Source organism: Neopelma chrysocephalum, unplaced genomic scaffold, assembly GCF_003984885.1.
Source record: "Neopelma chrysocephalum unplaced genomic scaffold, ASM398488v2 Primary Assembly neopelma1_80b, whole genome shotgun sequence".
Taxonomy (NCBI): domain Eukaryota; kingdom Metazoa; phylum Chordata; class Aves; order Passeriformes; family Pipridae; genus Neopelma; species Neopelma chrysocephalum.
Window position 1 is genome coordinate 13,408,185 of NW_020897742.1, and position 13,479 is coordinate 13,421,663.

Genomic DNA, 13,479 nt, shown 5'->3' on the forward strand with positions numbered 1-13,479 from the left:
CTTGGGTATGTGAAAAAATAATAATAATTATGTATATATGTTTTGCCCAAAAGGATCGTCTCTTTCTTTCTATCTTATTTCCTTCTTTCTTTTGTGTTTGCTTTGTTAGGTTTTCTTGTTTGTTTGTTTTTACTAGACTGTAGAGAACCACAGAGAGATTATATTTGGTACTTAAAGTAAAAATATGAATCTTCTAGATCAGATAGGTACCAGAGACATATTTTATTTTATTTTTTTATTTAAATATTTTTAATTTTTGAATGATCCCAGTACACTTAACAAGCGTTTTCATACTGCTATTTGTACATTGCACACAAGGTATCCAGAAGACAATATTCAGATTATATACTACTCCAATTATGCTCCATGATATGGTCTCAGAGAAACTATCCTGCATTGTCCTGAATCCTTCACAGTATTTTGTCTTTAGAGAAACAGAGAGACTGCAATTGCTTGAGGATTTGCTGTTTTGGAAAGTGCCTCTCCAAATTGCTTGTAGAAAGAAAAAGCATTATGTTTATTTCAGTGCTATTGTGTTTGTTTTTTAGGATTGTTAAAATAAGTCTTCATTTAATTATAAAACAGTACACAACAAAATAACAAGGATTTAACAAATTACTGTGCCTAGCAGATAAATTTCCAAAGATGTTGATTAATCTTATAAGAGGTACAGTCATTTCAGCAAGACTTCCAAGCCTGTATTTATGAGTCTACTGAACAGAATCAAAGAGAAACTTTTATGCCATCTAGACCTATGGAACCAAGATCTCCCACTCTCTCTTAGTGCTATGGAAATATATCTAATTTCTTCCAATAGTGCTGTCACTTGGATCCTCTTCTCTGCATCTACTTTTCCCAATAAACATCCAGCATGCGAGGGATTGTACAGGATGACAATTTAATCTACAGGATAACTCAGAAATTTTTCAGAATAAATAATGGATTACAATTTATATAACTAAACTATTACATAGAAGACCATTCTAATGAGAGCATTGCAACAAGAATTTTATTTTTTTAATCCAAATCCTAACTTCTGTTTAACTATTTCTATTAAACTTGGTCAATTTCAAACTCATGTGAAATTTAAGAATAAAATAGAGTAAGAAAATCACAGCTAAAAATAGTGTTGATCTAGAGAATGAGGCTGACATTATCCACAAGTACCAAATAATTGAGTTCTGCAGAGATCATCACTCCAGCATGAGGACCATGTGCCCAGTAGTTGAACAAGAAATCCAATCTGTATTAATCTCAAATAGAGACTAACATCTCGTCTTATTACCTATGCATGTAGGAGGATCAGGTTGCCAGAAGAATCGGTTATTCAGTTGCACACATGTAATTTTTGCCTGTCCTTGAAGTTGATAGCCAGGGTCACACTGAAAGGTGGTAGTGTCTCCAGGTTCTCTGCTGTCTCCGTATCTAGTGCCATTCTGTGGTGTCCCAGGATCGTTACAAGTTGATGCAATGGAAGCTGTAAGGGAATGATGAAATAAAAGCTGTAAGGTTTAGATAGTTACCATCCATAATTAAATGCACAACATTTTCACATTAGCATTCCAACCACAGACAATATTATTTACTCTTTGGTTAATACAGGAAGGAACACAGCTGCATTAGGCAGGACACATCTCAAGGATGAAGGACCACTGTCTCCCTAAGATCTTGCTCTATGGTGAACTTGCCATTGGCTGCCGCAAGAGAGGAGCCCCGAAGAAAAGATACAAGGACTCTCTGAAACAACATTTCAGCCTCGGCCATATTGATCAACATAACTGGTCTACTCTGGCCTCCAACCGGGAGGTCTGGAGACACACTATTTTTAACGCTGCTGCTTCCTTTGAGAACGCACACAGGATCACTTTTGAGGAGAAAAGACAATGCAGAAAGTATCGTGTCTTGCCGATACCACGCAAGGAGTCTTTCTGCTGTGCCTTTTGCAACCGGACTTGTCTATCTCGCATTTGCCTTTTTAGCCACCAGCACGCTTGTAGCAAATGTGGGTAGAGCCCTTCCCAAATCTTCATTCGCGAAGCCTAGCCATGATGATGATGAATACAGGAAAGAATTTTGTTTCTTTATTTTTACAAGAATCTGCCCACTGAGATACATCATGATTATGTTGACTCCCTGCCAGTAATTTTATTATAAAATATGGCTTGGTTTTGTCCAGTTAATGCATCAAAAGAGCTAGTAACTACTTTTCTTACTTTAATATTCTGGTTATGAAAACAGATTTGATGCCTTTTGAGCAATAGGGTAAGTATCATAATAAAAATAATATTTTTTATGTTCTTATTATCCTGCAGCATACAAATGCTATATTTACCAATCTGGCTGAATCAAATAGCAGTTTATATAGCCCTGAATTTTTCATTTCAGGGGAAGAAACAACTTTTTTATAGTTCACTTAAACTGAATCTTGGCAAAATATCTCACCTACAATCAGTCTTCTGTATTAGGATATGGATTTTGCTTTCTAAAAAAAATAAATTAATTTAAAAAGCAAAGTTCGACTGAGAAGAGCGATCAGTATGGCATGACTTAAAGCAAGTAATCATTTCGAAAGTGGATGCACAAATCTACATCTGCTATGGATTTGTGGAAGATGCCAGGTCTCTTCTACCGGCTTCAGGCATTTAAACATCCCGAGTTGCAATAAACATTGTAGTCTTCCAAAGGAAAAGAAGTCCCCATCTCTGGAGGCTATTGTCCTTAAATCACTGAATTGCACTCTATTTCCTACCAGTCCTCACCCAAACACATCCTTTTCAAAGAACTTACTACAGCTGTGAACAAAAGCCAAAATAAGAAGTCACAAACCCAGTGTCACAACTGCCATTAATGATACTGGTGCCTATCATCACCATGTAACCCTCATGACCATATGTGCAGGTAATCCATTTTCTTTATTAACAGCTGTGTCTACTCCTATCCACACCAAAAGAGTATACCACTATAAGAAACAGCAAAAGCAGATAAACATTTGCAAAACTGAAAGAGTTACAACTGGAAAATTCTTTTCAGAAGACAGAGGGGTTGAAAAAAAAAAGTGTCAAATAAGAAACAACCATGGTTTTATGCAAGTTTTAACAAATAGGGGGTCTCTTAGTTAAATCACAAAAATTGTAAAACATCTTTATATAAGAATTCATAGGTTATTATAATTAACACACTAGAAACAAAGAAACTTTGTTTAACACTGTGTTATTCTTAATCTTTTGGCCATGTTTCCATTCCAAAACAGTAGATCTAGTAGTTTGGGATGGTTCCTATATGTAAATGAGGTAAAAGATATGGCAGGTTTTTTTAACTGTGGTGAACTTTTTTCCACCAGAATTTATAAGCATCAATCCAGGAATTAAAGCAACAGCTGTCACTAGTAATGAGTACTGTGTAAGCATTCCTTAGGCGCCATTCTGACAATTTACCTGACATACCAAAGTAGTGCAGTTTACTAAATTGTATTTGGCCACAGAGGAATGAAAGCATGGTCATGACCTCAGGGAAGTTTTTCCTTACTTGATAGATATCAACTGCTCTAAAAAATTGATAGCTCCAGTGCATATCTGTTAAGCAGTTGCAATTCTTTCAAGTAAATGAACCCAAGCCTGTCTCTGTCATTAATTACTCTCTTTTTTTTCAACATATCTCAGAATAGATTCATTTTCTCCTTAAAAGGTTATGCAAAATAATATCTCAGCAAATAACACTTTACCCATTTTGACTGTGTCACATATGCACTGACTAGAAAGGACTGATGTCTTCTAATATTAATTTCACTGTTAACCTCCATTTCTTATGTATAAAGTTCTAAATTTTAAAAATTATCACAGATAAACATCAAAATTCTCTTTACACTTTTGGTCTTGCAGCCTTAGAAGTTATTTTAATAACTTTTTTGTTGTGCCAAATATACTTGGTCCTAATTAAACAGAACACCAGACATTTAAGCATGGATGTGTCATTTAGTAAAGTGAACATTTAGACAGACTGTCAGCTTCTCAACTTGCCTCCTTTCCAAGTTGTTTTACTTCCCAAGAATCCCAAGAGATTTTGTAACTGCATGAAAATTACAAGTCTGATATTGCTTCATTTGGTATTGTGAAAATATCTAATGGGTATAGAGGTTATATGCATTGATAAGAAATCCAGAAATTAAAAATTACTACTTTTCTGTCACCGCTTTTCTTTTATAACAGTTGATAAGTAAAATATGTACGCTGTAAAACAGGGAAAGCAATAACTACATTTCAGACCTAAGGATGCTAAATCAAACCAAATTACAAAGTTAGACTTTTAAGAAATGACTGAGAAAAAAATAGATGCCTAAAATGGCATAGAAAGGGGAGGAGATTTGAATGCCATTAAGCTGGAAAAGAACTAAATTGCTGCTTCTCAGCTCTTGCATATGTTCTCTAAGCCTTAAGCTACATGATATTCAGTGAGTTATAGAGTAATCCTCTGCACAGATTTACTATCTCTTACTGTCTCATCTACTCAGAAAGGAACAAGCTTCTGTGTACATAAAAGATGGAACTAGAGGTAGGTGCCAGAAGAACAGACAGCTGGGAAAACCACAGATTGCTAAGGAGATTTCAGACCTCCATATGTAGACAACCACTGTGTCAAGACTCTCTGTTTCTAATTAACTAATCTTTCACAATCCCATTTTAGATCTTATTTTGGATTTGGTTGCCAAATTATATTTTCAAAGTTGATTTAAAATTTCATGGAAAATAAATAGGAGACTGTTTTTGAGACTATGACACTGTATATTTGTGTGTCTGTAGATTTGTGAGCAATATGTTAGAGTTTTGCCTACTTTATCTTTTTGCTATTGTTTTAAGTAATTTTGTTAGCTTATATTCTACTGTACCTCTAGGGAAGAAAAACATCATCTTCATCCATATCATTTTCACTATGTCTCTTGTAACAATCATGTGAGCCATTTGCTGTAATGTTGTGTAGCAGACACTATTTTTTTCTAGTACACATCGTTAAAGAAATACTACAGACTTTTTAGGAGCTAGCCTTGTAAATTGCACAAGCTTTTCCTGTTTAATGCATTATGCCTGCATAATAATAAGAGGTTTGAGAAAGATTTTTGTATAACAAAGTTGAGACGTACGTAGGATTTACAGTGATTTCAGACTAACAAACATTTCCAAATGTGACAGAGTAACATTTGTTCTCTAGAAAGGAACTCACATAACATGTCCAAATGTACACACTAAGATCTGTCCAAATTAATATCAACCACCTATTTAAATGTCATGTATTGTCCAAGAATGTAAAGAAAAAGGAAATCCAAATGCCAGTGCAGCCTCTTTCACAAAGTCTGAAGTACAGAAGCTCACAAGTTTAGAGCTAACCATCAAAGTAACCTGCAAGATTCATTTTTGCTTAGTTCCACAGCAACCAAGTGAAAACCTATTACCATCTATGAGGCTGAAGATGTCTTCCCCAGGCCATAGATTAGATGATGGATAGGAATGCATCAACAGAGTTTCATTACTATGTTATTGTAAGCATGCAATGCAACATTTATAACATCACAGGCAGCAAGAGAGAAAGTGAACTGTGAAATTATTAAGTTACAGACTTTAAAAGGGAATCTTGAATTCCTGTATCTTGTGTCCTTTTATTTTTATTTTTATTTTAACAAGGGATGTCTTCATGGACTTAATTTTCACTGAACTCAAAATTTATTTAATTAGTAAGGCAGATATTTGATCATGCATGTGTAAATTTCTTTTAAAGCATACTTTTGTGCTAACCCCCTTTTCCCAATAATTTAATTGTGAACCAATCTGGAACGACTGCATGATGAATTTCAGCAATGAAGATTCTGTCGAGGAATTACTTATACTATTTAAATGCTCAGGCCATTAGGTAAGTGATTAAAAGATATCTTAGAACTAAAAGAAGAATTTTCAAGAAACAGTTTAAGATAGGTGACACAGTTACTGTGAGAGTTGCTGTAGACAAACAAATGATCAAATGGACTTACAGAACTGAAACAAAAGCAGTCATCATTGCTTAAGCAGATTTGTCAGATTAAGCCCAGTGTCATTAGCAACTAACAAATCGCTAGTGGTTAAACTCTTGCCAGAGGAAGTAAGTTGTCAACAGACATGTCAACATCCGACAGAATAATTTCCAAATAATTGTTCTAATTAACTGGTTGGTGTAAGTTGTTTGGTTTTTGCTATCATAATTGTTAAGTTAAAGATTTAGTCAGGTATCTTTAGTTGTAGTTGCTTATATCTGCATTTACTTCAAGAGCAAAATTTAAAAATATTCAGAGAAGAAACACAACAGAAAAACAAAAATCGGACTAAAATAACTATACAAATGCCTTTGTTTTGTATCTTCGCTTTTAATGAAATGAGTGTCTCAAGTTCTTCTAGTAAGATAGAAATATTAAAATAAACTGAGAAAAAACTCTTTGCTACTTTGTTAATGATTTGCTGGTTGTTCTATATTAGCTAAAGAAACCAACATTTTTCTTCATATGAAAGAAGAAATAGATTGTTAGATAGATTGTTGATAGTGTATTCTTACAGAACACTATAGCTAAGAGAGGTAGGTATAGAAAATTATCACAGATAATTTTCTCTCTAGAGAAATGACTCTAGAAAAGCAAGGCATCTGCAAAAATGATTGTTGTCTTTTTTTCATTTTAAGAATGTGAATAATCCTTTGATGTATTATTGGCCTTGAGGACCAAAATCTGTAAAACCAGCTGAGAGACTATAAATGCAACATTTAGCTGAAGAAAAAAGGCTAGACTGCAAGGGTAGAACTAATATTAGGTATTGTTTAACTAAGACTATCAGAGCCTCTAAGAATGACAATATGACTAGAAACTGCTGGTGCTGTTCCTATCATCTGTCACTTTTACATTTCTGCTAAATATCAAGTAAAAAACTTATATGGTTAGAGATAAAAAACTCTTAATAAAAATAAAGTTTGGGTCAATAAAAACAGTGGAGCATCCACTAGTATGGATGGGCTTTCAGAAGTCTAGAGCAGTGGATGATTAAACATTCAGGGCAAAATTGATCTGCTTCAACACTAATCTCGTTCAAGATGCCTTATAATATCCAAGATATCAACACAAGACTGGAAGACGGGAGTAAAGACTTATGGCTGTGTGACCTGCAGTGGCAGATGGAGACTAGCCAGGATATCTTATGGTATCTCAAAGGAAGACACCTGTGAAAGAACTGCCCTTAAATTTCCAGAAGGTTGAAAATTAGCGTATGTTAGTATATCTAGACCTGTAGCTGATAAAAAGAAAAAGGCAACCTCAGACTGAATTTTATCCCATTTGCCTTAGTCATGTAGGACAGAATTAAGCTAGGTTAGAAAGCATTTTTTTTTATGGTTAACTTATGCAGCAATTTTTTGCTTCCAGTAACTTTGTTTCTTGCAATAAAGAAGTCAAATATCAAATCTGCCCACACTCTTCTTGTTTTTCCTGTTTGTATCGACACCAGAAAGAGTTGGTTGACATCCCTGGCTTGTAACACATAGCTTAAATGTATTTAACCCCCAGAGTAAAGGTCAGTTTTGTACAGTGACCTCCATTTTTTATCCTTTTATGCATGACTAAATGACAATTAAGTTTTAATGAAAAGCATTAGACTGATTACAATTAACATAATCACTCTTGTCAGTTCATGTCCTTGTACTCTACATGCTGAACTGAGTGGGCAAGACAGGGCACTTTAAACCATGTTCAAACGTTTTGTAAGCTTCAGCCAATTATATTTTTTTCCATTAAAATACCTCTAATTGCATTTACAATCAACAATAAGTAATTTATAGGTGATATTTTCTGATCTACTTCACACTGTCCTTTCACCTTTTTTTTTAGGTAGCTGCAGTAAAGACATTTTAGAGTGCAAAATATAGAGTAGTCAGCACAATGAAACAAATTCTCCAGCTGAAGATTAGCACTGTAATGCTTTGTGTTTAAGTTGTTCATTTGACCTGATGCTCTCAGGTGTATATCCTTTGCATCATCCCAAAAGGATGTAGACATTTGTCCCAATTGCATAATCCAATACAGAAGCTGCATTATTGAAGGTTTTCCAATCCTGTGCAATACTGCACCTGAAGTTTACTTCTTCAATTGTCATTAACAGATAAAGGAAATATAGTCATTAATAGATGCAACACTTGAAAATTCTTCAAGTGACACAAAGAACCAGAACTTCCTAAAACTTGTAATAAAATGTCTACACCGTCTGCCATTGCCAGAAGAAAAATTTTAAGAAACTTAGGAATCTTTTATACATCGAGTTACAAACTACTGAAGTACTGTAATGTCAATATTCTGTGCAGCTTTGCTCTAAACTGCCGTACAGTTTGAAAACATGATAAATACTAAAGCATGCAAAGATCCTCACTTAGCCATAGATTAATTACTTTAAATCCTTTACAGATCAAGGCCACAGTGGTCTGCTCGTTGCCTCGAGGAGATTAAATAAACTAAGCTGATTTTTTTAAGAAATAATTAAACATTTACTTCCATATATTCCTTAAGTCTTATTTTTTACTCCTTACAATTAAAAAATTAATAACCCATTTCACTTGTCAAGCAGAGTGAACAAAATTTTATTTTCCCTTTACTTGAGCTGAATGCCTCAGCTCTTCATCACTTATTCCAATTAATTCCAGTAAGACATACTCTGCAATTGCCAGCTTGATAACTCAGTGGTATTACACCAAGGTGGCAAAATCAGTTCTTCACTCTCAAAGTATTAAATTGTCTTCTACTTACTATTAGTATCACTGAAGGTTAAGGAACATGTTGACAAATCTAACTGCTTAAATATTTCTATCCTTTCAAAACCTGTGCATAAACTTATAATTATTTTCATATAATTCAACCTTAAGTGTGTTCGCTAATCCTAATAGAGGACAAAAACCCCTTCATTTTTACAAATGTAAAATTTATCTCTTTTTTCAAAAAAAACCATGAAAAGCAGCATATTATACAGCACATTTCTCAGAAATTTTAGAAACATTTATTCTGCTCTTTGTCTTTAATTCATTTTGGATATTTTTAACTAGGATTTTAGGGCTGATGAAAGAGTCTGTTGTTGAGGGAGTGGGTACAGCATTCAGAAAAATCATGCAAAATGAATTAAACGGGTAAATGTAAAATGCATTATTTGGAGGCTAGGAAACCCCCAACGTTTATATTTTCATGCAAATAATAATGACTGAAAGCTTATTAGAACCCTTTACTTCTGAATGACTATGTGTCTATGGAGAATAATGCTTCTATTCGCAACAATTTTATTAATTCATAATTTTCCTATGTCCTGAGCAGAAATACACTCACATACATTATATATAGACATATAAGGATGCAACAACTGAGTTAAAGACAATGATATAGTCTCCCTGCAGTCCTACCCTCAGTCTTTAACATTTCAGTCAGAATACCATAGGAAAACTCCACTTACTCAGTTTCACAATATTGATCACTTGCACGATATTGATGACAGCTTCTCTCTATATAGAGGAGCTTTCCCTTTCTACCTGAAGATAAATTTGATTAGTTTAATAGTAATATTTAAGTGTATTTCAATATGGTAAGGTGTATTTTATGCTTTGTTTAATCATTTAGACAAAGAGTTTAAGGTCATAAAAATGATGCATCCAATGCATCCATGCAAACAATGTTTTGAGAAAAAGAATCCAACTAATTTAAGGTATAAATATGAAATTATACATTATTAAGTAGCACTGGTAGGAACATTTAAAACTATTGGCACAGAAGAAAGTTCTGTATGTACAGACATGTATTGACTTGTTAAATAATGCTAATTACATAATGCTAGGCATGTGGTTACTCTGCAAAACAAGGAATAAGAAAACAAACATTCAAAGCAAATCCAAAAATTCTCCCTAGTTGTAGTTATTTGCAAAAATAGATAAAACAATTAAAATAATATAATCTCTTTTCTTCTAAAGACTGAGGGAGCTGGAAGATGAGAAACAGTTAATATATATAGGAATAACATATATAAATAATTTATGTACTTATTGTATTTGAGATGAAAAAAAATATTTACATACTTGAAAACTGAATTGAGAAGCCTGATTTGCTGATGAAGAAATCACTGTCAAATTGTAATGTTAATGAGTTGAAAGTGCTGTGAATATCCTCTGGAAGAGCTGAACCACTCCATTCTTTCAGAAGTATGCTACTCTCAATAGGTCCATCCCACACCTTCAAGATGTCATGAGCGACCTCAGTATCAAAAACAATAAAATGCAGACTGCAAAGAGAAAGTAAAAGCACTGTACATTATTTATTAAACACAATTACAAAAAACTGCAAGCAATCATTCCCAAACTGTAGTTTCAAGATGCTGTTTAGGACTGAAGAAGAGCTCGTGGTCCTGCAGAGTTATCCAATTTTTCTGTTGAATGAACTGATTTTGTAAGAGAGGCAATTCTGTTCAAAAAATATCTGAATTACGGAAAACACTATTAGGGTATAAGTCCTTAACATTAATTTATAAGTCTATAAATTAACTTATTTTTAGGATAAATATTTAAAGGTATAAGAACTATGATTTCATTTTATTTAAATGAGAACGTTGATTTGCTTGAATTATATGCAATTATAAAAACCCCAGTAGCTACAGTAGAACACATAGCACAAGAAGCTCTGTTAGCATGGCATTTTCTTTCCCATACAAAAAGAGAAAATACTCATATATTTGCTCTTTGCTAAAAATCATATAAAATGTATTAGAATAATCTCTATTATCTCCAGATGAAGAATTATATTTATAAAAATGTTTAGGAATGCTATGTAATTAGTCAAAATATTTGCATTGAATTCAAGTCCTGACTGCTTACATTTTTAACACTGAAGAAATCTAACAGGTAAATATCAAAACTTCTTTTTTCATTTGTTTGAAATAGTTGTGTGTTGACATTTCTTCATCTCATTTGTCATTAACTGGAAGTCATTAATTTGAAAATTGCCATTTAAATGAAAAGGATGCTTTGAAATGACCTACGATACAGTGAATTCAATATTTGGCTTAGTGAAACAGGATTACAAAAAAAAAAAGAAAAAAGGAAAAAACCTCCCAGTGAATAGCTTGCCATTTACTTATATTGTTCTGCATGTGGGTCCCTTCCAAATCAGAATATTCTGTGATTCTTTGATTACAATGTTTGTCTTCCAGAGCAACACGTACCAACACCCTACTTCCTGGGAAGTGGCTGGCCATGACCTGACAGGAAGTAGAGAATAAATCTTTTGTTTTCCTTTGCTCCCATACAAGCACAGCATTTGTTTTTGCTCTATTAAACAGACTTTATTTTGATTCACAAGGGTTTTTTTCATGTTATTTTCTCCCTGTCCCATCCTGCTGAGGAGGGCAGTGATAGAGTGGCTTGGTGGGCACCTGGTATCCAGCCAGTGTCAACCAACCACAGACTTTTTCAGAGCCCAGTGTGGGGATTGAGATAATATCAGTTTTGTATTAAGTGTGCTATAGCTGTGGTAGTAATTGAATGTCAAGTTCCTGTGCAGGTCATGGAGTTTGTTGGCTTCACTGCTTATCTCTTTATTTTGCTGAGTTTGGTACTATGTTAATTCAAATAATGGCTCTGTGCTTTGCCCTGGCATTGATGGCCTTACTGTGCTGGGGGAGCTATCTTGTGGAGAGGATGAGGGAATGCACCTCCATTTTCCTACCTGCAATCAGTGTGGATTTTCTTATTATGCAGGTTCTGGAGGTTCTTTCACCCCTATGTGAGCTGTTTAATGCTACTAACTAACACCGTAACTTATTCTGGTGTTTGTGGAATCTCATGTTGTTCTGGTGTAAAAGAAGACAACTTTTGGGCAAGGTGATACTCAAAACGCGCCTTGAGTAAGAATTTAGGCAAGTTCCTAGGTTGGTTGTCATGTCCTGTCTCCTGGGACTTTACACCTGAACAGGCAAGCAACCCTGGTAAACCAACATGACACCTCCCTCCCCAGTGAAAATCAGTAGCTTGTGTAGAAAAATGTGAGAATGTAAGGCATAGATTAAAATTTATAAAATACTGGAGTCAACAATAAATACTGAAATTAAGCATGTACCTTATCGTCTTTCCTGGATCTGCTTCAATAATCCAAGTGCAATGAAGATTGTTGTCATATGGCGCTGGGTAACCAGGGGACAAAATGCGCCCTGATGTAGCAGCATGAATTTGACCACCACACTCAGCTACAAAATAAGGATTACATTTATTTGTAACAAGACCATATTAATTTGCACTTCCATTTTCTGCCCATTCCACAACTCTGTGTTTTCTAAAAAGTTAACAGAATGACCTGTGTACTCTAAAGAAGTACACACAGATGCAAAGTAGGACATGTATATAAGTTAAAAATGCACATATCTCATTCTTACCTTGTTATAAAGGAATAAACCTTACTTCTATGATTATGTTACTAAACTGACCAGAGCAGTTCAATATGAATTGAGACTAGAAAAGTACAATTTTCGCATCAGCAAGATAGCAAAAATGTTTCAGAATTATCTAACATGTTTGCCTTTTCTAAGTAACACTGAATGTTTGAATTCAACTTTACAGCATGGAATTTTGTAATTAAAATAGCTTTCTCTGTTGTTCTAATGTCAAAATGTTTATAGTTTAATGTTTTTCAAGTCACTTCCATATAACTTCAAGTTTAATTACATCAAAAAGCAGTTAGGTATTGCCTAGCAATTTCCTTTAGTATTTAAAAATTTAAATGCCATATGCTTGCAAAGTGAAAGAATAAATCAGAAAGCTATGACTTGATAGTACGCCATGTCTGTTTTAAAAGAATTTTATCAATGCTGTCTTTTTGAGAGACCAATAGCAGTGCTAAGCATCCTGAATCAAATGATTCTTATGTTGCCTGCTTAGAGCATCATGCTGTTGTCTGGCCACTATAAAGACACCCCTGATGAAACGAAACCATGTAACAGCCACATACCAATGAACCAAAAAGGATCAGTGAGTCTTCAGTTAAGTGATGTACTTTAATTCCTACTTATGCATGTTGTATTCCTAAAATATGCAGAATAAGCACACCGTAAAATCACCACCTCCAAGAATATACTATATAAACAACTATATTATAACTAATAGAAGTGACTTATATTCAAACAAGTCCTATAATCTTCTAGAGAAAGAATTACAAGAATTCATTGTTTTTCTTCTTTAAGGTTTAGAACATAGGAAAAAAATTAAAATGAATGTTAAGACCATTACAGTAATGTATCACTAAAATGACTAAGTGTAAAATATGTAGAATATGTCTATGAATAGGCTTGATTTTTTTAGTGAGACTGAAATGATAGTAAAGACAATGAAGAATATGTAACTGAAACGAACAGCAAATATCAAATGCTGATCTAAAACATAAGACAAAAAGAAAAAAAACATCTCCAC

The 13,479-nt window shown here is 33.9% G+C and overlaps 1 protein-coding gene across 5 annotated transcripts in view; it reads right to left on the bottom strand.

Moving 5' to 3' along the window:
* Positions 1 to 13,479, bottom strand: part of CSMD1 (CUB and Sushi multiple domains 1) — a 1,127,710-nt gene that overhangs the window by 188,668 nt on the left and 925,563 nt on the right. For all 5 annotated transcript variants that reach the window (XM_027690129.1, XM_027690128.1, XM_027690127.1 and 2 more), the window contains 3 exons: positions 12,137 to 12,263; positions 10,105 to 10,307; positions 1,286 to 1,477 (listed from right to left, as the gene is read on the bottom strand). In XM_027690129.1, the coding sequence (XP_027545930.1) occupies positions 1,286 to 1,477; positions 10,105 to 10,307; positions 12,137 to 12,263 (522 nt within the window). The remainder of the gene's footprint in view (positions 1 to 1,285; positions 1,478 to 10,104; positions 10,308 to 12,136; positions 12,264 to 13,479) is intronic.